At 34.1% G+C, this 27748-nt stretch overlaps 1 protein-coding gene across 1 annotated transcript in view; it reads left to right on the plus strand.

Annotated features, from left to right (window-relative positions):
• NDUFS4 (NADH:ubiquinone oxidoreductase subunit S4) overlaps positions 1-27748 on the plus strand; it is a gene marked incomplete at both ends in the record, with an annotated part of 100294 nt that overhangs the window by 15740 nt on the left and 56806 nt on the right. The window contains one exon of the mRNA XM_080718973.1: positions 18887-18965. Coding sequence (XP_080575099.1) covers positions 18887-18965 — 79 coding nt within the window. The remainder of the gene's footprint in view (positions 1-18886; positions 18966-27748) is intronic.

Raw genomic sequence — 27748 nt, forward strand, 5'->3', positions numbered from 1 at the left:
GATATACATTTTGGTAATTTTTTTGTGTGTGTGTGATACTGGGTATGGAACCCAGAGGCATTCTACCTCCGAGCTACACCCCCAGCCCTTTTTTTTTTAGTTTTTTGAAATAGGGTCTCACAGAATTGCGAAGAGTCTCACTAAGTAGCTGAGGCTGTCTGTGAACTGCGATCCTCTAGTCTCCACCTCCCGAAACGAACACTGGGATTACAAGCAGGATTACAAGCGTGAGCCACAAGGCCCATCTTGATAATGGTATTTTAAGTTCATGCCCATAAATAGTTATTCTGAAAAGTGTAAATAACCATCTTTATGTATGTTGAAATAAATTTGTACACATTAATATATTTTTTTCAGCAGCTAGACTAGTAACATTTATTGACCAAGTGCTGAGCAGGAAGGTAAAGTGCCAACGGCTCGAACACACACACACACACACACACACACACACACACACACACACACACACACGAGCTGGGAGTCAAGTCAAGCAAGATCTCGTTTATTATATAGCACAAAACCATGAGGGGAATTCCCATGGGAAATAGCCTAGCCTATTGGAATAAAGATCACTAGCACGCAGTTCACAGCCAATCCCAGGCCAGTACATGAGCCAATCATGTTTGCAGAAGCTCCTTTAAAGATAAAAAAGGGAAAAACTGCTCAGTCTCCCCACCCATAAGAATGGGGAAACCCTGCCTTCGTACCTTCCTCCAGGCACCATCTTAGCCCCTTTTCTGCTGAATCATTTTACTGCAGAAGTTCTTAAACTTTACCTAAAGCTTTGCCTTAGGCTGCAGGCCGCTCCGGCTAAGGGAGGCTGCATCTCTTTAGGCAGGCTGCATCTCTTTAGGCGCTGTATGGACACACCCCATCAAAGTGCCATGCACTTCGTAATGGTTTTAAGTGTGTTGTCATTTAATCTTCACAGTAACCATATATCATAAATAAAAATATGGTCAACATTATTTTTCATTGTAATATTTTAAATAGCTAATTCAGTCATGAATTTTCCATATATATAAATAAATCTCATGGAATTTCCTCTTATCTCTATCCACCATCTATTCATTTACAACCCTGAGCACTGAAATAATTGTTATTATTTTCTTATGCTTGGAGTTTGTTTATATATATTTAAGAGAAGACAGTCTTATTCTTCCACATGTTTCTACAGATGAAGCATACTAATCATAATTTTTATTTTTTTCAGCTTTACTACTTTTTATTAAAAAGCTCACATGCATAAAAGTTAGAGTTCAATGAAGAAACACCATCTAAATATAACATTGTTAATATTTTGCAAATATATATATAAGCAAAGTGTATATATAGATATATTCTTTTACCTAAGCCTTTTGGAGTAATTATAAATGTCATGGTCCTCCGTCCCTATATACTTTAATTTTTTAAAGTAAAAATGTAAATTTTAGGTAAAGAAGTGGTATGATTGGGTATAATTCTTTGATCAGGTAGAAGATGTTTTTGTGGAAGACTAGAGAGAGGTAGGAAGACCAATTAAGTGATCATGATATTAGTCCAGGAGACAAGATGGGGTCAGAAACAGCAGTGTATTTGGTAATATTTTGTGGTTAATGGAATGAACAGAAAACAAGTCTAGAAAAGATATGCATGTTCATCTTTTCTAGTATTCTCTTTGCTTTTGTCATTAGATTGATCCTATGAGAGAAGAGACGAACATTTGTTTCTCTCTATACCAGTCACTGCATGCCAATTACTTAACATGTTATTTAATTCTACCAGTAACTCTGTGAGGTATTATCCTTACTTTTCAGATGAAGAAATTGAAGTGCAGAGTTGAGAATAATTTGTTCAAGATTATACTGCTGTTAAGTGGCAAATCTGGAATTTTAACATGGGTCTGACTGTTAGTTATTACATGATTGTTTTCCAATTTGTTTCATGAACTGAAAAAAAATATAAATGTTAATGCCATTTTTTCTTCTAAATTTATTTTTTCTTAATCATTTGGTCATCAGCCTTTGAAAAATAAGTCCAAGACTGCCACATTTATCGATGGACAGACACTTTATTTTTAATTTGAAGAGTTAGCAACACCTACTAACTAGCTAGCTTTTAATTTAATATAATGTTGCTTATTATACAGCATTACTAGTCTGTTCAAATATCATGTCTTATAATTGCAACATATTTCTGTAATCTTATTTACTGTATTAATGATGCCAGGATAATCTCAGTCATTTATGGGCTAATAGAATTGTATTTTAAACCAAAACACTCCTAAAGTGAAGCAAAAATAAAAAGTTGGAATACAGAAAAGTTCAGATAAAACACATAGCCTTAAAAATTAAATCAGGAGATGATCTATCCAAGAAAAAAACAGTAGCTTTAAAACAGTATGTTGTGAAGCAAATCGTGTAATGGTTTTTGATTCCTTGTAAGTTTCAAAGGCATCAAAATTAAATCATACTGCCCTTAAAACCAAAAGTATAGCTTTTAAAAGTAGTATTTTGGTTTAGTTGAAAATAGTAGACTCTGAAGATAACAACACTGAACCTCAAATAGTCAGTGTAAAACAAATATCATAGAAGTTGTGGTTTCAAATGGCTTGTCATAGAAAAGCACTTTTTCAGAAAATTGTTTATCAGATTGTATCAGGATACTGTACCCCAAAGTATTGCTGCCTTAAAAGTAGCAAAGATTTATCTCTTGTTCATACTGAAAGTCCTTTGTGGAACAAATAAGAACTCTGTTCTGTACATCCTCATTTGGGGACCTAGACTACCTACCATTGGTTGCTGCAACAGAGGAAATGTCAGAGGCAATTATGCATTGACTGTGTGTGTGTGTGTGTGTGTGTGTGTGTGTGTGTGTGTGGTACTGGGGGTGGAACCCAGGGGCTTTTCTACCTCCAGGCTATACTCCCACACCTATTTTATACTTTATTTGGAAACAAGGTCTCACTAAGTTGCTGAGAGCCTCACTAAGTAGCTGAGGCTGGCTTTGAACATGCACAATCCTCCTGTCTCAGCCTCCCAAATGCTGGGATTACAAGCATGGGCCACCACACCCAGCATTCATTGGCTTTTGAAACTTCTGCTAGATAGTATCATTCCCTCTCATTTTTCATTGGCTGGAGCACTTCACATGCCTGCACCTTACTTTGTAGGTCTCAAGAAAGTGGAAGAACAGGAATATTGCCAATGCAGTGGCAGATGCCTGTAATCCTAGTATTTGGGGGACTGAGACATCAATTGCAGGTTCAAGGCCAGTGCAGTAATATAGCGAGACCCTGTTAAAAATAAAAAATAAAAAACAAAAAGAGCAGGGGGATGTGTGTGTGCCTCAGTGGTTGAAAGCTCTTGGGTTTGATCTCCAGTACCAAAAAAAAAAAAAAAAAATTGAAATATTCAGGCATAGCTCTAATGACTAATACATGTTTCATGATTGATATATATTCATGTTTGATTAGTATAATCACTTTTTTTTTTTGGTGGTACTGGGATTCCTGGAAGCCCTTCTACCTCTGGGCTACACTTCCAGACCTATTTTACATTTTTATTTGGAAACAGGGTCTCCTAAGCCAGCGCGTGCGGCTGGCTTCGAACGTGCGCGATCCTCCTGTCTCTGCCTCCCAAGCGCAGGGATTACAAGCATGCGCCACCACGCCCGGCTAGTATAATCACTTTTTTAAAAAGATGCAAGTAGCTGGGCATAGTGTGCATGCTAGTAATCCCAGTATTTGGGAGGCTGAGACAGGAGGATTGTGCAGGTTTGAAGCCAGCCTCAGCTACTTAGTGAAGTTCTCAGCAACTTAGTGAGACCCTGTTTCCAAAAAATATATAAAAAATAGGTCTGGGAGTAGAGCCCAGAGGTAGAAGACCCATGGGTTCAATCCCCAGTACCACACACACACAAAAAGCACGTATTTATATAGTAATCCTAATTTGATTGAATCAAAGGTTTTGATGCTGATAGGTGAGGTAGGTAACTGAAAATATCTAATAGTTATTCATTTGAGTAGAGGAGTCAGCTGATTCATTTAGACCTACTTTTCCTTTTTTTTGTTCATTACATGTTCATTGTTAAGTATATTAAAATTTTCTCTTATGTATTTGCTCATAGCAAATCTATTAGTAAAGAAAGATAAAAATCATCAACTATTTTTATGCAAAACATGTGGTGAACAATGGTGCCAGTACAAGGTCTGAAAAATCACAAGGGTGGTAATTGGTAGGACATATGGTAACAAAAAGTATCACCATATTTTGTGTTACATAGACACGCACTACAAGTTTTTAAAAAGTGTATAATTTTGGAAAATTTGCTACATGAAGCAGTACAAATGAATAATTATATTGAAGTTCAACAGCTTCAATCTGGACTTCTAAAATTTTGTGAAATGAGTGGTTAATATATACAGACATAGTATTTCTACATACATATGTGAAGAGGCTTTCTCTAGGCAAAGTTCTAAATCTTCAGCTTTGAAAAAGTTTTGCATGTGTCCCTCTTTATTGGTAGTATAAATCAGGGTTTAACAGTTTCTTCACAAGGCCTATTTTAAATTTTTAATTGTGATAAAATATACACAATACAAAATTTACCACTTTAGCCATTTTAAGTATAATTTATTGACATCAAGTACATTCACATTATTGTGCAAAACCATCACAATTATCCATCTCCAAAACATTTTCATGGTACCAAACTGAAACTCTACCCATTAAATAATAACTCACCAGTCTATTCTCCTCAGCCTCTGGCAATCACCATTCTGTTTCCTATGAGTTTGACTAATTCTAGGTACTTAATATAAATGTAATACACATTTTTTCTTTTGTGATTGTCTTATTTCATTTCTGTTTTCAAGGCTTGTCTATAATGCAGCATGTGCCAGAACCTGCAAAGTAATATTCTGTTGTGTGTATGTATATGTACACACACACACTCACACAGCATTTTGTTTATGTATTCATCTGTCAATGAACACTGGAGTTGTTTCCATCTTTTGGGCACTATGAATAATGCTGTTATAGTCGTGGGTATACAGATGTCTGGGGTGTTTCTTTTTTTGTGTGATACTGTTTTGTGGACCCAGGAGTATTCTACCTCTGAGCTACACCCCCAGCCTATTTTATTTTTTATTTGAAAACAGTCCATTAATTTACTCAGAGCCTCACTAATGGCCTCAAACTTGTTATCCTCCTGTCAGGGCTTCCTAAGTACTGGGTTTACAAGCATGTGTCACCATGTTCAGCCAAATGTCTGTAGGAGTTTCTTCCTTCAGTTTGTTTGGTTATGTACCCTAAATGGAACTGCTGGATCATACAGTAATTTTATTTAAGTATTTTGAAGAACTTCCACACTGTTTTCCATAGTAGCTGCACCATTCTGCTTTTCCACCAATAGTGAACAAGGGTTCCAGTTTTTCCACATATTTGCCAATACTTCCTACTTTGTTTTGATAATAACAGCCATGTAAATGTACTCTCTCACCATTGTTTTGATTTATTTAGCAATTTCCAAATGACATGATTTTGAACACTTTTTTATATATGCATGTGTGCTTTGGTGAAAATTTTTGACTAGATCTTTCCCTGCTTTTTAATTGTTTTCTTGTTATATTTTAATAATAATAATAATAATAATAATAAATAGTTGTTGTTGTTGTTGTTGTTATTTTTCTGTCCTAGGGATTGAACCCAGGGCCTGGCATTTTCTAGGCAAGTACTCTAGGACTGAACTAAACCCTTTTAAAAATTTTTACTTAGAGTCAGAGTCTGGCTAAGCTGCTCAGTCTGGCTTCAAGTTTGGGATTGTTCTGCCTCAGCATTAGCTGTGATTATAGGTGTATACACCATGCCTGACTTTTGTTAAATTTTAAGAGTTCTTTGTATTATGGAAATGAATCTCCATCAGATACATGTTCTGCACACATTTTCTCCTAGTCTGTTTCTTGTCTTTTTATTTTCTTAACACTTTCACAGAACAGGAGGTTTTAATTTTGGTGAATTATACAACTTACTCATCTTTTCTTCATGGATCATGCTTTTGCTATCTAAAAACTCAGTGCCAAACCCAAGATCACCTAGATTTTCTCTCTCTCTCTCTTTTTTTTTTTTTTTTTTTGTAGAAACTTGGTTGTTTTGTTCCTTACAATAGATCTATTTTGAGTTAATTTTGTTTTGTTTTGTTGGTGCTGGGCATTAAACTCAGAGCCTCACACATGCTAAGCAAGGGTTCTGCTACTGACTACATTGCTGGCCTTTGAGTTAATTTTTGTGAAAGCTGTAAGGTCATTGTATGGATGATGATGATGATGATGATGATGATGATAGTGATGATGGTTGTGGCAGTGGTAGTATTAGTGGTAGTGGTGATGATTTTGCATGTGGATTCCTGGTTGTTGTTCTAGTACTATTAGATTGCCTTTGCTCCTTTCTCAAAGATCAGTTGACTGTTTTTGAATGGTCTGTTTCTTTTGTTTTTCATTGTCTGAAACATAATAGTTCATCTATAAAATTTAAAAAATAACTTAAACTCACAATATTTAACCTATAAAAGTCACTTGTTCCCCTTTTTTCACAGTTCATCTTTATATGGCATAATAGTTTTATTTTTTTAATTTTTTTATTGGTGCATTGTATTCATACATATTAATGGGATGCAAGGTGCTGGAGACATACATGCACACATCACCCAGTTAGCCGTTACCCAGTTCCCACCCCATCCCCCCCTTCCTCCTTCTCATGTTTGGCTTAGTGATTGATACCGATATATTTGTTATAGTACATCATGTGCATTAGAGATTTTCCCTCTTCCCCCTTCCCACTTCTTCAGGTTACCTTATTTGCTCACGTATAGAATCTCCTTCGTTTAGAGTTCTTCCTATGACCAATTTTCTCCCTAGCTTTTGCATATGGAGGATCCTTAGAAGAATGGGGATGAACTTACCATATGATTCAGCAATACCACTCTGAAGTATCAATTCTTTTCCATTTGTTCAGCCAATACCACATATTCTTTATAATTGTGCTTGTGTAGTGAATCTTTTTGTTTGTTTGTTTTTGGTGGTACTGGGGTTCCTGGAAACCCTTCTACCTCCGGGCTACACTCCCAGACCTATTTTTTTTTAATATTTTTATTTGGAAACAGGGTCTCTTAAGCCAGCAAGGCTGGCTTCGAACCTGCGTGATCCTCCTGTCTCCGCCTCCCAAGCGCAGGGATTACAAGCATGCCCCACCACACCCAGCACTGTAGTGAATCTTAAAGTTAGGTATCGTCAATCTTCTGGACATGGTAAATTCTCTCTCTGTATTATATTGGCTATTTTTGTCTTTGCATATGAATTTTAGAATTAGCTTATTGATATCCACAAGGTAATGTGCTGAAGGTTTTGAGTAGGAGTGTGTTGAATCTATAAAGTAGAGAGAACCTACATTTTAATAATATTAAGTATTTTTATCCACAAATGTGGAATATACATTCAGTATTTAAGTGTTCTATGATTTTCTTTATCAGTTTCTAGTTATCTTTATAAAGATCTTCTACATAATTGTTAGATTTACACCTAAATGCTTATTTGGTCATATGTCACCAACTATTGGGAAATGTACATTCTGGGAAATGTGTTATTAGGTAATTTTGTCATTATGCAAATGTCATAGAGTACATTTACACAACTGAGATAATTATGATCAGTAGAGGATATAGTCTTATGGGGCTACCATTATATATATGATTTACTGTTGACTAAATGTCAGAGCATGACTATATTTATTTACTTTGATACTAATGGACATAATAATTTTTGTGTGTGTGTGGTACTGGGGATGGAACCCAGGGGCATTCTACCTCCGAGTGACATCCCAGGCCCCTTCCTCCCTCTTTTCTTTCTTTCTTTCTTTCTTTCTTTCTTTCTTTCTTTCTTTCTTTCTTTCTTTCTTTCTTCTTTCTGTGGTTACTGGGGTTCCTGGAAACCCTTCTACCTACGAGCTACACTGCCAGACCTATTTATATATATATATTTTTTTTTTTTTTTAATTTGGAAACAGGGTCTCAAGCCAGTGAGGCTGGCTTCGAACCTGTGCAATCCTCCTGTCTCCGCCTCCCAAGCGTGGGGATTACAAGTGTGCGCCACCACACCTGGCTTATTCTTTATTTTGAAATAGGGTTTCACTGAGTTGAAAGGGCCTCACTGAGTAGCTGAGGCTGTTCTTGAACCAAGATCCTCTTGTTTCAGCCTCCCAAATGCTAGGATTACAAACGTGTGCCACCACACCTGGCTTTTTTTTTTTTTTTTTTTTTTTTTTAGTGGTACGGGGGTTCCTACAAGCCCTTCTACCTCCGGGCTACACTCCCAGACCTATTTTATACTTTTTTATTTGGAAACAGGGTCTCTTAAGCCAGCATGGCTGGCTTCAAACCTGCGCGATCCTCCTGTCTCCGCCTCCCAAGTGTGGGGATTACAAGTGTGTGCCACCACGCCTGGCTTATTTTGTTTTTTAATAACAGATTCTAGTAGCTCATTGCTAGTAGATAGGAAGGCAATTGACTGGCTTGTTAACCTTTTATCTTGCAATCTTGCTATTATAATTACTAATTAGTTTCAAGAGTTTTTTGGTAATTCTTGGGTAATTTTCTACATAGACAATGATACTATCTGCACATGAAGGCAGTTTTTTGTTTGCTTGATTTTTATGGTATTGAATATGGGACCCAGGGACGTGCACATGCTACACAAGCAGTCTATCACTGAGTTATGTCCCAGGCTTTCGTACGTTTTGTTTTGAAATAGGGATCTCACTAAATTACACAGACTAGCCTTGAACTTGGGCTCCTCCTGCCTCAGCATCTTGAGTAGCTGATATTACAGGCAGGTGCCTCTGTACCCAGCACAAAGGTAGTTTTATTTGTTCAAAAATTTTCCTTGAGACTTCTTTAACCCATGAATTACTTATCATTGTTGTTTCATCTCCAGATAATCAGGGATTTCCCAGTTACTGGGTTTTTTGTTTGTTTTTTATTATTGGTTTCTAGTTTAATGCATTTTTTCTTTTAAATTTGGTAAGGTTCACTTTAGGTCGTAAAATGTGGCTTGTTTTGGTAAATGTTTTATTTAAGTTTGAAAAGAATATGTATTGTTATTTTTGAATAAAGTAGTTGGTAGATAACAGTTATGTCTATTTGATTGATGGTGCTACTCAGTTGAACTATGTACTTACTAATACTCTGCTTATTGGCTCTGCCAGTTACCATTAGAAGGATTTTAAAATCTCCACTGTAACAATGGATTTGGATTTCTTGTATATCTATCAGTTTTTGCCTGGTACATTTTGAGTCTCTTGTTAGATGCGTACTTACTGAACATTACTAGTGTTTTATTTGGAGAACAGACCCCTTCATCATTATGTAATATCCCTCTTTATCCCTCATAATATTCCTTGTTCTAAAGTCTATTTTGTCTGAAATAAAGCCATTGCAGCAAGATTCAATTAGGGTGAGCATGACTTTTTTCCATCCCGTTGCTTTTTTTTTAATCACTGTGCTGGGGATTGAACCCATGCCTTGAGCATGCTAAGCAAGCACTTTAGTACTGAACTATATACCTCTGGCTCCTTCCATCCCATTGTTTTTAATTTGTCTGTGTCTATATATTTAAAATGGGTTTCATTTAGGTAACATAATTGATATATTTAGATAATTTACTATTTATTTATTTATTTTGGTGGTACTGGGGGTGGAACCTAGGGGCTTTCACCTCTGGGCTATACTCCCAGCCCTTTTTTAATATTTTATTTGGAAACAGGGTCTCAAAAAGTTGCTGAGAGCCTCACTAAGTAGCTGAGGCTGGCTTCAAACCTGCGCAATCCTCCTGTCTCAGCCTCCGAAGCGCAGGGATTACAGGCGTGCGCCACCATGCCCGGCGATAATTTACTTTTAAAGTAATTATTGATATATTGATATAGTTGGTGTTATATCTGCCTTGCTCATATTACCTGGTTTCCTCTGCCCTTTTGGGAGTGATTTTGGTTTTTGTTTGTAAGAGTTCTTTTTATATTTTAGTTACTAGTTTTATAATTTACTATATATTGTTAGTATATTTGCTGTTTTTTCCTTTATTTTAACTTAGTTTTTACTATCTCATTCAGAAATCACTTTTCTTCCATAGGTTGTGAGTATTTTGTCTACATTTGGAGGATATTATCTACCCAAAGTTATTTTTTTATTTATATTTTATTTCAATATTTTTACATACACTTATATGCATTGTATATGTTTTTAACTCCATCTGGAATTCTTAATTATACAATGTAACTCTTTTAGAATGGAATAAAAACTTACTTTTGGTGGTGGTGGTAGTACTTGGGGTTGAACCCAGGGTATTCTACCTCTGAGCTACACCCCTAACTATTTTTTATTATTATTATTATTATTATTATTATTATTATTATTAGTGTGTGTGTGTGTGTGTGTGTGTGTGTGTGTGTGTGTGTGTCTGGTACTGAGGATGGAACCAAAGGGCATCTACCTCCGAGCTACACTCCAGCCCTATTTTTTTTTTAATTCTTTATTTTGAAACATGGTCTCACTGAGTTACAAAGGGCCTCACTAAGTAGTAGCTGATCCTCTTCTCTCAGCCTGTCAAATGCTGGGATTACAAGTATGCATCACTATGCCTGGCACTTTTATTTTTTATTTTGAAACAGGGTCTCACTGAGTTTCGGAGGACCTCACGAAGTTGCTGAGGCTGGTTGAGAACCTACAGTCCTCCTGTTTCAGCCTCCCAAGTACTGGGATTACAGGCCTGTATCATTGTGCCTGGCTTAAAACATTTTTTCTTATATGAAAGAATAGCCAGTTGTCCCAATATCATTTATTAAGTATTCTAGCCTTGTACCGTGATTTGAAATTGCACCTTTATTATATAATAAATCTTCAGATCTATATATTCTGTTTTTGTACTCTGATCTATTATTTCTGTTTGTTTGCTGTTTGACTGTGCCTGTGCCAATCATGATATTTTAATTACTGTAGTATATTATCTGGCAAGGCAAATTATACTTTTCTTTCAGAAGTTTCTTGGTTTTTTTTTTTTTGGTGAATTTTCCCTCTCAATGAAAAATGCTGTTAGGATTATTTACTCTTAAAGTGAATGTATAGGCTAAGAATTGACATATTTATGTTCAATTTACTTCCAGTTCTTTATCAAAGTACAGCAATAAAATTACTTCCTTTGAGGCATTCCAAACCTGTAAAGGTACTGTATTTTTCTGTGGCTAATATAGTTCAATATTAGGACATACCTGAATTTGAACTTAAGTATTACATTGCCATGATATCTGTATTTCTTATTCTTGCTTTGTCTTTGTATATTTATTTTGTTAGCCTATTGTTATAAACTTGGTTAAACTTCTTTACTTCACATTTTTCATCATGTCTTCTAATGTCTGTATTATCACCCTCCAATACCTTGCTCACATTCTCCTTATTACTTCTCAGTTTTATTCCAGTGCCTGGTATCCAAGCATGATTATTCTTATCCTTCTTGCACAAGTTTTTCCTTAGTGTGTTGGGTGACTCTCAATGGATTAGTTTCATTTTGGGCTTGAGTTGTATCCAAAGGCACAGCTGCTGTTAGTTCCTGCCACAAGTTCTACTTGGCTCAGAAGAATGAGAAAAAGGGCATCTATGAGCATAAGATCATTCTTTACCGATTTGACCAGATAAACTTTTTTTTTTTTGGTGGTACTGGGGTTCCTGGAAGCCCTTCTACCTCCGGGCTATACTCCCAGACCTATTTTTACATTTTTTAAATTTGGAAACAGGGTCTCCTAAGCCAGCACGTGTGGCTGGCTTCGAACCTGCGCGATTCTCCTGTCTCTGCCTCCCAAGCGCAGGGATTACAAGCTTGCGCCACCACGCCCGACGACCAGATAAACATTTTAAGATAGTATTAAATACTGTGGATAAAAAAATAGAAATTATTGCATTAAATGTAACTTTAAAAAAGGAAATTAGGTTTTTGTAGAAATTACAAGTGAATTATTTTGCTTTGAACTTAACCAAAGAACTTAGAGCCTTTTACTTTATTTTCCCAGCATATTAAAATGGCCCTCTGACCCTTTATATTTAATATCCCCATGGCAAATGGTCTTTTTTGCTTTTGACTAGAGAATATGGTATGAAGATAATTTAAAATTTCTCTACCTATTAAAAATCTCGAGATGAGAGTGATTGATTCAAATATCAATATATTTCAGGTCTGATAATTATGGTATAGAGAATATATACTATAATTTTGACATTTTACTTAGAACTCTCATATTTTCTTATAGTTTAGCATGCACTCTGACTTAATTTGAGTTAACTAAGTTTTTAATTAATTAAAAACAATTGACTTTAATCAAAAGATTAAATTGAAAGTTTAATTCCTTAAATATTCCTATAGGATTACAAATTATATCTAAAAGTCCAACATTTTTTCTGGCCCTTGGAATTTGCTAGTTCATTTTTAATGTTTATAAACACAGACACACACAGTCACACATGTATGACAAACCACTCTGATATTGATACTCAGTTGCTCAAAATGGTAATTTTGTTTATAGATCTGTAATTTGGCAACTTTTTACAGGGGAGCTTGTCTGCTGGCTAGCTCAACTCTAGTTAAAGGTTCTATGTCTTTTGTAGCTCACTTGCCTGGCTGGTAAACTTATATTGCCTGACAATTCCTTTTCTTTATGTGGGCCTTTCCGTGGGAAAGACTGGTCTTCCTCACAATGTTCTTCCCAAGAAACAATGTTCTAAGAGATAAGTTGGCATTGTAAGTCCTGACTCTGGAAACACACGCAGCCATACTTTTACTATTTTTTATTAAGCAGCTACAGAACTCACATTCTAAGAGGAGATATGAACCTCCAACTCTTAATGAGAGGGAGGTATGTTGAAGAAATTGGAAGCCATGTTTTAAAACTACCACAGGAAATTTGGGGATTTGATTAAATTGTTCTTGGTTGATAAGATTAATTTGCTCCAAAGGGAGAATAGCATAGTACTTTGGGTTAGTAATATTATTCTTATTTGTTTATTTATTTATTTTTGGTACTAAGAATTGAACTCTGGGCATTCTACCTCTGAGCTACACCCCCAGCCCAATTTTTTATTCTTTATTTTGAAACAGTGTCTCATTAAGCTTCCAAGGGCTAAGTAGCTGAGGCTGGCTGTAAACCTGAGACCTCCTCTTTTCTAAGCCTCCAAAGTACAGGGATTACAAACGTGCACCACCAGGCTCAACATATTATTTTTATTTGAATACTATTTTTTAGTGCAAATTATTTTTTTTAACCAGTTAATACCTTTTTATTTTGCGGTACTGGGGATAGAACCAAGGGGCATTCTGCCTTCGAGCGACATTCCTAGATCCATTTTTTATTCTTTATTTTGAAACAGGGTCTCACTGAGTTGCAAAGGGCCTCACTAAGTAGTAGTAGCTGAGGTTGTCCACAAACTTATCCTCCTGTCTCAGCCTCCCAAATGCTGGGATTATAAGCGTGTGTCACCACGCCCGGCTACCATTTAATACTTTTTGAAAAGTATTTTTAAAAATATTTTAAAGCCAGATAGAGTGGTGTGTGCCTGTAGTGCCAAATACTGGGGAGGCTGAGGCAGGGGATCATTTGAATTCTGGAGTTTGAGACCAACCTCCACTAGTTACTGTCTCAAAACCAAACATTCTAGCCAGGTGTGGTGATACATTCCTGTAATCCCAGTACTTGGGAGGCTGAGACAGTTAGATCACATGTTTGAGGTCAGCCTCAGAAGCTTAGGCAAGACCCTGAGCAACCCTGTTTCAAAATAAAAGAGTAAGAAAAGATTGAGAGTGTGGCTTGGAGATAGAATGCCCCTGGATTCAATCCCCAGTACAAAAAAACAAACAAAACAGAGTCAACAAAAAACAACAGAAATATTTATAAGCTCTCTATATAGAAAACTCTGATGATGGAAATCAAAGAATATCTTCATAAATGTTCAGAGATGAGAAGGTACCCCAAAGCATGACCCATGAGAAAGAAAATGTATAGTTGTGTTTCATTAAACTAAAAGCTTCTATTTTGTGAAACATACTATTAAGAGAATTTAAAAAAAAACAAGCTGCAGATGGAGAGAAAATATTTACAAAACATAGCTGATAAAAGAATGTATATATGATTGTATATTTGTAGCATACAAAGAACTCTTTAAAATAATCTAATTAAAAAGTGGACAAGAGACTATGAGTTTAGCCTAGTGGTTGAGTTCATGCTCAGCATGCATGAGGCCCTGAGTTCAGTCCCTGGAACCAAAACAGGTCAACAAGAGATCTGAACAGACATCCTCCAAAGAATGAAAAAAGAATTACACACACACATACATACACACAAATACACACACACACACACACATATATATATATGCACAAATACTTATGTGCACATATGGAAAGGTGTTCAACATCATATGTTAATAGGAAATTGCAAATATTTAAAATGAGATCACTCTGTCACCTGTTAGAAAATGGCTAAAATCTCAAAAATTGACTACATCAGATGCTGGCAAGGATGAAAAGAATAATATATGTTATCATTGTTGTGGGAATGCAAAATGATACAACCACTTTGTAAGATATACTGGTAATTTCTACAAAGTTAAAGCACATTTTTAACATAGGATCAACAGTTATGCTCCTAGGTATTTGCCTAAATGACCTCACATGAACATTCACATGACTATTTTTAGCAAAAGTAATGCAAATGTTCCTCAGTGAGTGAATTGATAAAATAACGGTGCTCTACATAAACATTTTTGAAAGTTGTACTGCACAGATTCTTAAGAAAAAGATTTCATAAGTTGAGTGATTATTAAATAGTATTTCCATAGAAGATTGTTAAACTAGAAGTTAACTCCATTTCACTTCTTTGAATCACATGGAATTTCATTTAGAGCTTCAAGTCTTGTTTTACAGATTTACAAAGATTCAAACTAAGATGCAGAGAAGTTAAGGGATTTGCCATAGATAGCTAGTAAATTGTAAAACCAGGGTTAGAAATAAGATCTCTTTCTATCCAATCTCTTTTTAAAATATGGAACATATACTGAAACACTAAATATAATAATCATAATTGATAATAATAATTACATTTTTCAGTTTATCCTTTGTGCTCAGAATTAAGATTGATACTTAGGAAACCTGGAAATGTGAACAGATTAATTAACAAAACAAATAGGTTGGCAGAAATAAAGGCAAACTATTGAAGCAAATAAAATTTTTCTGTTTTTCAAAAATGGCAGAGTAAGTAAGGCTACTATTTAGCTTTTAATGATTATACATGAATCATTATTTCTACATATATACTTCCAATTTGTTATATTTGCCAGTAAAATGTTTATTAATATTTAACTACTTTTTTTTTGTGTGTGGTACTGGGATAGAACCCATGGGCTTTCTACCTCTGGTCTCTACTCCCAGACCTATTTTGTGTTTTATTTGAAAACAGGGTCTCACTAAGTTACTGAGAGCTTCACTAATAAGTAGCTGAGGCTGGTTTCGAACTTCACAGTCCTTCTGTCTCAGCCTCCCAAGTACTGGGATTACAAGCATACGCCGCCATGCCCGGCTCTAATTTTACTTTTGATTATTCTAAGTAATTGTATATATGAGTATATATTCAAGTTCCTACTTTCATTTCTTCTAGATATATACCCAGTAATGGAATGGTCAGATCCTGTGGTGATTCTGTGTTTAATTTTTTGAGAAAGTAGCATATAGTTTTCCTTAGTAGCTATACATTTTATATTTCCATGAAGGTTCCCGTTTCTTTTACATTCCTGTCAACACACATATATTTTGTTTTCTCATAACAATTCTGAAGGGCATAAAGTAATTTAGGGTCCCAAATTTCCCTAATTTTTTTTTTTTTTTTTTTTTTGGTGGTACTGGGGTTCCTGGAAGCCCTTCTACCTCCAGGCTACACTCCCAGCTGGCTTCGAACCTGTGCGATCCTCCTGTCTCCACCTCCCAAGTGTGGGGATTACGTCCAAGTGTGCGCCATCACGTCCCGCCAGGCTTATTTTTTTAATTTTGAAACAGGTCTCACTATGTTGTGGTGGGCCTCTCTTAAGTTGCTGAGGCCAGATGCAAACCTGCAATCTTGTTGTCTTGGCTTCCCAAGTACGGGAATTACTGGTGCTCACTGTCACACTTGGGTAATGTTGTCTTTTAAAATGTGTCACCTTTAATATATACAGGCTGATAAAAAATGAGATAATTTTTATCTATGTATAAAATATGAGATAACTTTATATCAGTTTATAAAAGATGTTACATAGCTTGATTCTTACTGTTTGGAGATTTACCTAAAATTATTTAAATATATCCTCAAAATAAACTTTAAAAATTAGGGTTATAATTAATGTACACTTAAAATTTCATTAAACAACTTAAATGACAATTGATTAAATTCATTGTTTAGTCTAAAATTATACAACCCAAGGTTTTATTTAATAATTTACCATGTGTTAATCTGTTTCTTTCTTGAAGAAACTATTTAGAAATCTTTCTATTCTAATATTTCATGTTCTCATGAATTCTTATATTGTATATTTTTCTTTCAATATGTGATTTAAAGAATTTAAGATTTTTTATTGCTGTAAAGCTCAAGTTGTCAGTTCTGCAAGTATTTCAATGAAATTGACACAGGTGCATTAAAATAGATTGGAAATAATAATGTAGAGATACTATTATATTAACAATAATTATAATTATTATATTTATTATATACTATAAGTTTTTATAGGAATTTTGCATCTGGGATCATGAGACAAAATGAGTTTATTTTCAGAATAAAATAGGTTTGAAAGGTGCTTAGTTATACTTCTTTAATATTCTAACAACTGAAACATGCATTTTAATTATGTAAATAATTTGAGATGATTCTTGTGTAGATGTATTTTGTGTTGATAAACTTTTTAGTGGGGCATTCACCATGATAAAAGATTATGTACTATCTTAAGTTTGGGAATGAATTTATAGTTTTAAAAAATATGTAAACTGGGCCTGGTTGCACATGCTTGTAATCCCAGCGTTTGGGAAGATGAGACAGAAGGATCACTATTCACAGATAGCCTCAGCTACTTAGTGAGGCCCTTTGCAACTCAGTGAGACCTTGTTTCAAAATAATGAGTAAAAAATGAGCTGGGCATGGTGGCGCACGCTTATAATCCCTGCACTTGGAGGCGGAGACAGGAGGATCACACAGGTTCGAAGCCAGCCTCGCTGGCGTAAGAGACCCTGTTTCCAAGTAAAAATATAAATAGTGTCTGGGAGTGTAACCCAGAGGTAGAAGGGTTTCCAGGAACCCCAGTACCACCTGCCCCCCCAAATATACGGGAGTGTTGTTGAAGGTGCCCCTGGGTTTCATACTCAGTACTGCAAAAAACAAAAATAAAATAGAAAATAAAAATCATGTAAGTTTAAAAAGCAGTAAATCAATGTGTGTTGTGAGTTATCTACAAATCATTAGTTAAGTAGGTTTTCTATAAATCTGTGTACACATGTAGTTATTGAAGGTTGAATTTTTTTTTTTTTTTTTTTTTTGCGGGTTTGGGGATGGAACCCAGAGGCATTTGACCTCTGAGCTACACCCCCTGTCCCATTTTTTATTCTTTATTTTGAAACAGTGTCTCGCTGAGTCGTAGAGGGCCTCACTAAGTAGCTGAGGCTGTCCACGAACCGCAATCCTCCAGTCTCAGCCTCCCGAATGCTGGGATTACAAGCGTGCATCACCATGCCCGGCTGAAGGTTGAAATTTTAAGATAAAGTTTTGCATCAATTATTGGAGACCTGTGTTGCATCAAAAGTATGATAATGATAGTAATTATATTGTATTTAAAAAAGAAAAGTCTGAGTGCTGTATACTTGGTTTGGAAATTTTAATCATAATTGAATATACCAACATTGTTAAAAGAGAAATCTATGTAAGATGACTCAGTAGTTTCAAAAAGCTTCTAAAGTGTTAAAAATTATCACATTCAGGGATTACTATGGCATTTGTTAGTATAAACAACACTGTGTACAAGAAATAAAAAGCCTGTTGGTTGTAAGTAATTTATTTGTGGTGAAATAAAGTTACTTACTAATTTCTGAGGCTGGTTGCAAACCTGTGATGTTCTTGTTTTAGACTCTCAAGTACTGGGATTACAGGCATGCTTCACCATGCCCAGTTTAGGAAAGTGATTTGAGTTTGAATTTCTAGATTATGCAAATATAAAGGAGCTTAAGTATCTGCCTATTTTACTTGCAATTTAGTACTTATATTTTAACCATTTCTCCAAATATGTGACCAGGTTATAGATATTATTTATAAAACTGAATAATAATAAGCTAGATTATTCATTTATAAAATAATCATATTTCTCTTTAAACGACTCTGGGTTTGAGATTAGAGTGAAGAAGCTTTCTCTTTGACTGAGATATTTCCCCGTTCTGATGCCATCATTTAGGAATCAGCATTCCAGAGCAGTTGGTATAGTTCTGCATGTTTTTTTCCTGGTTGTGACAAACCAGCCACTGTACCCTCAAAGAGAGCAGCACAGTGCTTATCACTGGTGGCCTTTCTGTGACAGAGAGCCCGGTAGGCTGGCATAAAGTGCTGCCTGTTGTGAGCTGTCAAGTGAGAGTGCCAAAAACTCAGCAGACAGAACTAATTGGAGAGAAAAAGGACTTTTGTGCCCTCTTCTCTTTTCTTTCTTTTTTATTTTTAATAAGACAGATACTGTTAAAGTAGCTTGTTTATGTAAGATTTGTCTGCTTCTCTTTTCTCATTGCATGGATCATTTTTTAACTTAAAGTCTTGCACTGCAGGTTGTTGAGCACATCCACATGGAGGCTGGCCCAGGACCAAACTCAAGACAAACATCTTATAACAGTTGATGAGAAATTGGTAAGGATTTTCTGTTACATGCTGCTATGATTCTGTCATCAGAGTTATTTTGTATAACAGATATTCAGTATGGTGTTCTGGGTTCTTTTAGGAAAGTAATTTTTTTTTTTTTTTTTTTTTTTGGTGGTACTGCAGATTGAACCCAAGGGCATTCTGCCTCTGAGCTACACCGCTAGCCATATATATCAATATATGGAGATACATATTCCTCCTCCTCTTGTTTCCACTTCTCAAGTACTAGGATTACAGGCATGCTTTACTATGCCCAATTTAGGAGAGTGATTTGAGTTTGAAATTCTAGATTATACATCAATATTAAGTATTTTCACAGAAAGATAATTTGTGTTAAACATGCAGATTTGCAATATATTCACCTTAAGAAATTAAAATTATGAAAAGCTTCCATTTTTGTGGGGTTTATAATTAGCAATGGGTACACATTTATTCTTGTAATAAATTTTCTCAATTTTATTCTTGTTTATGTCATGAAATACTAGTATTATCTAAAATTAAGTATATTGAGTTTTCCTGAAACCATGCAATGTTATTATACATATTGTGTACACATAATCATATACACAGACATCACTTTTATATGTCTATGTGAGTTAAATTACAGCTAGCAAAAACTGAATAATCTTTTGTTCACCAATAAATAGAATTTTGGCAGTCATCACAAAATTTTTTAGTGTGTAGTCTATTACTTTAGATGCAATTTGATATGTTTTATTGTATATTAACATAAATTTTTAATGCTTCTAAGAGTTCTTAGAGAAATATATAACATTATAAGCATGCTTTTCATTCTTAACTACTCCCCTTCCAGTGCTATACGTTTCTATCATTCAACTTTAAGCCTTGTAAGCATAATCTAAATAATAGGTCACACTTGAATTTCTCTTTGTACCATTAAAGACGTAGATAAATAAACAAAAAGAAGTACACAAATAGACATTTTAGAAAACTATAATCTTGCATCTCAGGCTGACGGGTTTTATTTAAACTTTAGATTCTCTCTGGCCTGTTTACTTATATTACCATTTTCTTGGTCTAGACTATGTCATCTTTAACCTAAATTGATACAATAGTATCATAATCCCCCCCACACACACACACACTTAAGTCTTCCTCTGATTAGTTTTCCTCAAGAGAGTTAAAATAATCTTTTAAAAATGCTGGTATTGTCACCTTCTCGTGTAAAATCTTTAGGTGCTTCCTATTGCCCTTAAAGTAAACATTAAAATCCTAAGATGGCCTTTAAGGTCTTACATGAAACAGTGCCTATCTTCTCTAGATTTATCTTACTACTTACTGTCTTTTACATAGTGTTTTATGCTCAAGCCACACCAACTTTGAAACTTGTTTTTTTTCTCCTCTGTTTCAGAGAATTCAAAGTTTCTATTCATATCTGGGCTTGGCGGCACATGCCCGTAATCCTAGTACTTGGGAGGCTGGAACAGGAACATTGCAGGTTTGAGGTCAGCCTCAGCAATTTAGCAACACTCTTAGCAATTTAGTGGAAACTTATTTCAAAGTAAAAAATAAAATATGGCTGGAGTACAGCTCAGAGATAGAATGCTCCTGGGTTCAATCCCCAGTGACTAATGATGTATGTATGCACACACACACACATACACACCCCACTACCACCACCACCAACAACAAAAAGAAACAAAGCTCCTGTTCATGCCACTAGATTACTTTTACCAGCTTCGAAGTCATCATCCAGTTGCCATATAAAATTTATTCCTCAAATATTAATCAAACATCACATGCTTAGTTAAGTGTAAAAGAAATGGGGGAATTATATGTGTGGGAGAAGAATTTTCACATCCCTATGTAATTAAGAAGTGTACTACTTTAATTTTTCCTGTGACTATCTCTTTTAAGCCCCAAGATATTGACTTCTTCCAGTATTAACAGTTTACTTATTAATAATGCTTCTAATTTTTCTTCTTTTTGTTTAAAGAATGAATGAACCACCCAGTAAACATATTGCTATAAATAAGGTACTATGAAGCATACCAGAGAGATATACAGACTAGTTTAGTAGTGGTGTTTTTAATTATATGTCATAAAATCAGTCACATAGCCGGGCACACTTCTAATTCCAGTATTTGGGAGGCATATACCAGAGGATCACGGTTCGCGGACAGCTTCAGCTACTTACTGAGGCCCTCTGCATGTAGTGAGACCCTGTTTCAAAATAAAGAATAAAAAATAGGACGGGGGCATAGTTCGGAGATCGAATGCCCCTGGGTTCCATCCCCAGACCCACCAAAAAAAAAAAAAGTCAGTCACATACCTTTGATGAATTTTGTTGCTCTATATAGATTTTCTCTCAAGGTTTTAATATTGATACATTTTCATGTTTTATTCCTACACATCCTCAAATGGAGGGCTCAGTAAATAACAATGAAAAGACCAGAAGCTCAGAAGGGTACTTCTGGAAATACTGAGCAATTAGAAGTGATTATATTTGCATATTAAACAAAAAAGGTTATCTCAGCATTAATAATAAAACATAAAAATGTGAAATAGTGCTTATGAGTAATTTAAAAGATGTGGAAACAGTATTTTAATATCACTATTATGTAAAACCAATTTATTAGATTAGTATACTATTTTTATTAATTACCCCAAATTAGATTATATTTGTGCTGGAAATTGGATGTAAGCTAAAATCTTAATTACAATTAAGGGAGCCATTATCATGACTTCTATTGAATATTCATGTATGACCTCAAAATTATTAAAAATTATGCATATAAAGGCCTAGTGATCAGGTATACGAACTAAACTTAGTTGAGATTTGGTTTTAGTGGTTATTTCAACTTTCTGAAAATGGAACCTAGAGCCAGGCGTGGTGGTGCACACTTATAATCCCAGCATTTGGGAGGCTGAGATAGGAGGATCCAGGTTCACAGATAGCCTCAGCTACTTATTGGGGTACTTTGCAACTCAGTGAGACTCTGTTTCAAAATAAAGAATAAAAAATAGGGCTGGGGGTATAGCTTGGAGATAGAATGTCCCTAGGTTCTATTCCTAGTACTGCAAAAAATAAAATAACAAAAATGGATCCTAGGAATTTAAAACTACAGTGTAACATTAAATGTTATCTAGTGTTGCTACTAAATCTAGTTATTTTTAATTTTAAAAACATTTTAGCCTTTTGTTTAAGAGAAATTTTACATAGAAGTTCAGTAAGTAATAATAAAATTGACAAAAGCTAAAATGATAGAAAAATTAGGGTTAGGGGTAGGACATATAAGATTTGTAAGGCCCCTGGGTGGCTTTCTGAGGGTAAGATTTGAAAAGATAGGTTAGTCTTCTGTTCTGACTTAACAATTGCTTCTCTAACTCTGGTTTTAAAATTTTCCATTTAAATAACTGATTTCTTTGTAAGACTGCTTCATATCTCACTGATCAGCCATAATTATTATAGAGCTGTCTCTTACAGAGAAACAATCTCTTCAATAAATAACCTTTGAACAATTTTATATTTATATTAAAAATAAAACTGAATCTTCATCTCTGTACTGTATACAAAATTTAACTCCCAAGTCCTAAATATAAACCCAGAGTTCTAAATTTTAAACTAAAAAATATAAAATTTCTAGAAGAAAATATAAAAATCTTTGTAACTTTATACTAGACAAATTTTTTTTAGCTATGACACAAAGTTTTATCCATATTTTTAAAAAATTATAAAATTAAACTTCCTCACTATTAAAAACTGCTTTTTGAAAGATATTGCTAGGGAAAAGAGAAGACAAGCCAAGATTGGGAGGAAAGATATACAAAAAAATATCTGATAAGGGAATTATATAAAGAAAATATAAACACTTATAAAAGAAACGAGCCTCAAAAGGAAACATGTATGATTCAATTTATTTGACATTCTAGAAGAGGCAAACTCTAGGAATAGGAAATTGATAGTGAATGTTGGGGCTGGATGTAGGTTGGGCAGCTAACTATAAAGGAACATGAGGAAAATTGGAGTTATGTAACTGTTCTTGATTGAGGTGATAATTCTTTTGTCAAAACTCATATTTGTGTTCATTTGTAAAAGAAAACGAACAAAATTATATGCTGAAAAGAACAAATTTTACTGTTCTCAAAATACAAATAGTAAAGACTGCAAAAAGTACATCAATTTTAAAAAAGGGGATAAAGTTATATCTTAATTTGGTATTAGTCTACTCTGTTATAACTTCAGTCCATTGATTCACAATCTGCCCTATTAATGTATAGGGCATACCATTTTTTACATGATAATCTTTTGTGTACTGAGTTTGAAACCAGGTCTTTGGTCCCCTGGGTCAATGATTCTTTACAGGATGGTTTGTAGTGATACAAGATGTTTTTAGGAAGTCCACAAAATCAATTTCATAATTATACTGTATATTTGCCCTTCTTACTATGTTGACATTTATACTGATGGCACAAAATAATTGGATAAAACTGTTGGCACTTTAGCACAAAGTAAGGTAGTGAGCTACTCTTCAGTATATCCTTTACTGTTTTGGAGTCAGGTTTTCAGAGAAGCAGCTCTGATTTTACTTAATGAAGCAGTGAAAATTTTTATTGTTTATAAATTTCAGCCATGTGTACACATCTTATTATATTCCATGTATCAAAATAGAAATACACATAAAATACTTCTACTGCATATCAGAGTACAGTGGCTAAAGAGAAAACCTTTGCTTTTGTTGCTGTTTCAAACTGAATTTGCCACTTTTTCATGGTACAACATTTAATTGAGAAAACAACAGATGACTAACCATGGTTATTTAGTCTTTAGTACTTGTATTTTCTCAAAAATGAACCTACCTCCTCAAGTAAATGTTACTTGTGATAAACTGCAAGGCTTCATTTTTGTAGCATTTGATTCTACCACTGATCTGGTTGATTTTGATACTTTTCTAGTACATAAAGACTCTTAATGGAATTGGAGATGACATCAACAAATACGTTTTTTATATTGTGTAATGAAATATGTTAATATTTGGAAGATGTGCCTACCAGTATTTTCATATAACCAATACTATATAGTAATAAGCTCATGTTATAAACTCATGCATGGATAAAACTTTCATATAAAGTGTAAGATAGAACAATGGGCTATGTAACCAAGTTGAATCTTTGTTTTATTTCTTTATTTACTTTGAGGCTGAGTCTGGCTATTTTGCCCAGGCTGGTCTTCAACTCAATCTTCCTGCCTCACCTTCCAAGTAGCTAAGACTACAGGCACTTGTCACTGTTTCTTTTTCTATGTATATATCTGTATAATGAATTTTCTTATTATATTTAAAAAAACTGGCATACCAGTTTGAATGCAAGAGCAGGTGTTAGAATTCATCTGGTATTAAGCTAGACATTAACGAGTTTTTTGGGTTCTTTATGCACCCAAGGTTACTCATAATGCCGAGCTACATCCCCATCCATTTCTATTTATTTTTAAAATTTTTAGACAGATTCTCACTAAGTTGCCCAGGCTGACCTCAAACTTGCCATCTTCTTGCCTCAGTCTGAAGATTTAAAACAATGCAAATTAGTGCAACTAATTGAAAATATAATTCTTTTCCATTAAATGTCATTTATATTAATAGGCTTATTTTAAATTAAATATATATTTAAAATTTTCTTCCATTTTAATTTTTATATGGTAAATGTCTAGATATATCTGATATACATACAACCTCACTGGAATCCCAGTAACTTTTAAGAATGTAAAGGAATCTTGAGTCTAAAAAATAGTAATCATTCTCCTAATTCTTCTCTGGGTTAAACATCCCAGAGCTTTGATTTACTTCACATGAGTTTCAGATAAATAATTACCTTGATTACCTTCCGCTTTCACTGAATCTCTTTAAAATGTTGGTGCCAGGATTTCTTAGGACACTACCGATATAGTATATAGGGCGTGGTGGGGCTTTATTGCCACTGTTTCTTTTAATCATAGTTAAAACCACTTAAAATTTTGGCTCTCACTTTGGTAGATTTCAGGAACCCTCATTGTGTGTACTGTTACCAGGTCATATTTCTTTTCTGTCATCTTGAGTATGTGTTGTTTTTTTTTTTTTGTTTTGGTGGTACTGGGGTTCCTGGAAGCCCTTCTACCTCCAGGCTACACTCCCAGACCTATTTTTACATTTTTATTTGAAAACAGGGTCTCCTAAGGCAGTGCATGCGGCTGGCTTCAAACCTGCACGATCCTCCTGTCTCTGCCTCCCAAGCGCAGGGATTACAAGCGTGCGCCACCACGCCCAGCTTAGTATGTGCTGTTTTATAGATTCACTCAAAGAGCATGTTACCAAGTGAAACTAATTATTTGTTTTTACTGTCACATCTTACATGCAGAACTTAACATATAGAATGAAATAAATAATTTTCCTAGTGTTTTGTGGATGTTAATAGTATTATAACTACAAAGAAAAATTCTTTTAAGTATCAATTGTATATTCACAGTACCTATTCTTTTTTAGGCATAGAATGCAAAAGGGGAAAAATTGCTAGCATTTTTCTAGTGCAAATAATCCATTCTTTCAATTTGGAACTATTTTAAATATTGACATTATTATAGAGCATATCTTTAAAGAATAAAATCATAGTAATTCCTATATTACTATTAATAAAGAATTTTATATAAAAGTACACGGTTAATTTTTAATCAGTTACTTTTGAGGATGTCTTGCTTCTTGTGTATAATTTGCTAACTAATCATTTAGTCTTGGAACTGATAAATTATATATCAAAAGAGCAGATACAACATACGAAAATAATCCTGTAAATTTATGTTTTAGAAGCACAACATTTTTGGGAAAAAAACCTTTTTGTGGGTTACACCATTACTTCCAAATATGTGCTACTTCCTATAGATAATAAGGAAAGCTTACAAATGGTTGTTTGCTTGGCCCTTAGTTTTTGTTGTAGGAAGAAATGTGCCATGGAGGTTGGGTGAAGAATGTCTTTGCCTTTGTGTTATATTAAGAATGTTACTTTTTCCCTTTATGCCTCCCCCCACCTCAGTCTCTTTTCAGTACATATGAATAACCACGTCCAGTGAACATGTTGTCTTTTTGTATTCACTTTTGACTATACAAAAGAGAGAAGTTAAATTTGCAATGTTCTTTAAGATTTTGAGCTGTTTTCCTTTCAAAATGAAAATAGAAATTAGACCTACCTAGGTACTTTTGATTTGCTTTTTAATCATTTTTAGTATCTATTTTTTATATACTGATTTTTTTGTTTGTCACAGTTATATTAGCTACTTACTATTACAGTTAAATATTAATACAAAAATTAGAAAAGTAAGTCTCATAAAATGAAAGAACTATTTATAAGTGAAAATAATCCAAAATAAGCCTTTTATAATTTGGACATTATTATAATACTTTTATAAAAATTGTTAGCTGTCATCTTTCCTTCATCATTTATTTAATAACTGTATAGAGCATGTTCCACACACTGTGCTTCTCTTTATGTGTACTTTAAATTGTTTTAGGAGGTAGTGTGGTCACTTACAAAATTAAAATATATATGAAAAAGGAGTCATTATTTAGTAATTTATAAATCTTCAATCTTTTGTGGATGTGCAGAATGAAAAAGGACAGATCTCATTTCAAAGCACTTAGAGAAATTCACTTTTTTTATTAATGTAAAATCCTAACATTTTAGACATTGTTAGTAATATTGTCATTTTATTTAAAAATTAGGCATGCATGTGAAACAGTTTTCTAAATGATACTAATTTGTTGTGTCTTATTACTTAACAATTTTTTCAAATAGCCATACTGCAATTAAAGCTTATTCCTTATAAGTCATTGCTTTTTCATTAATAAGTGAGTAGTAATAGCAGCGCACTCAGTCCATGAGGTTTCAATATTAATGTTTTTCAATGTGTTTAAGCAGCAAGTTGTTTAATAGAATTTTTTGTTACTTTAATAGTTTTAATATTTTTTATGACTTGAACTTATTCTAATAAATTTATAAAATCAAATGATTTTTACAAGTCCGCAAAAAGAAAACAAATTATTCTTATGTATTTATTTTAAATTGTTATTCCTTCTAATATACTAAAAGTTTATTGATGAAAGTGGTTTTATAAAATAAATCTGCAGACTTTAATTAAAACTTGGCTGTTAAGAGGTGACCTGCACAAAAAAGATAAACCTCAGTTAAAGGCTTACATTTACTTAGACTATTTGCTTTTTTTTTTTTTTAAGGGGGTCAGTTTTCTTTTGGTGAGATTACTTTCTTTTGGTGTATGGCAGCGCTATCTCTGCTAGATTATAAGAAGGAGTAGTGTCTGCGATTGGGGTTATACAGCCTTCTAGCATCTCAAGTGTCTGTTTTGTCTGGACTTTACTCATGCAGCATTCTTGTGCAAAAATTTCAAGGCTTTAGTCTGGAGCACTGGGTCAAAGGATATGTCTCTTTGAAGGGCAGACAGGAGTTTTTTATGTTTTATTCACTAAGTAGTATTTCATTTTACATCAAAGAATAGCAGCCTTTGAGACCCTATCATAGTGGCAGTTTAGCATGTGAGTTTTTTTCTTTAAGACTTTCACTAAATATGGATAATGTTTCAAGTTTTCCAGTCTACATAAATGCTTATTTATATTCTTCTATTAAGATAAGGCTATAAAATAAAAAGTATTGACCAAATATAAATAATAGTTTGCAATATATTTTATATTCTATAAAAACAACTGCAGTGTTTTATAACTTACTTCCTTGTTTCAGTTATGCTACCAAAGCTATTGGGGGAAAAAAATGAA

The sequence above is a fragment of the Muscardinus avellanarius genome (assembly GCF_963383645.1).
Source record: "Muscardinus avellanarius genome assembly, chromosome: 1".
Taxonomy (NCBI): domain Eukaryota; kingdom Metazoa; phylum Chordata; class Mammalia; order Rodentia; family Gliridae; genus Muscardinus; species Muscardinus avellanarius.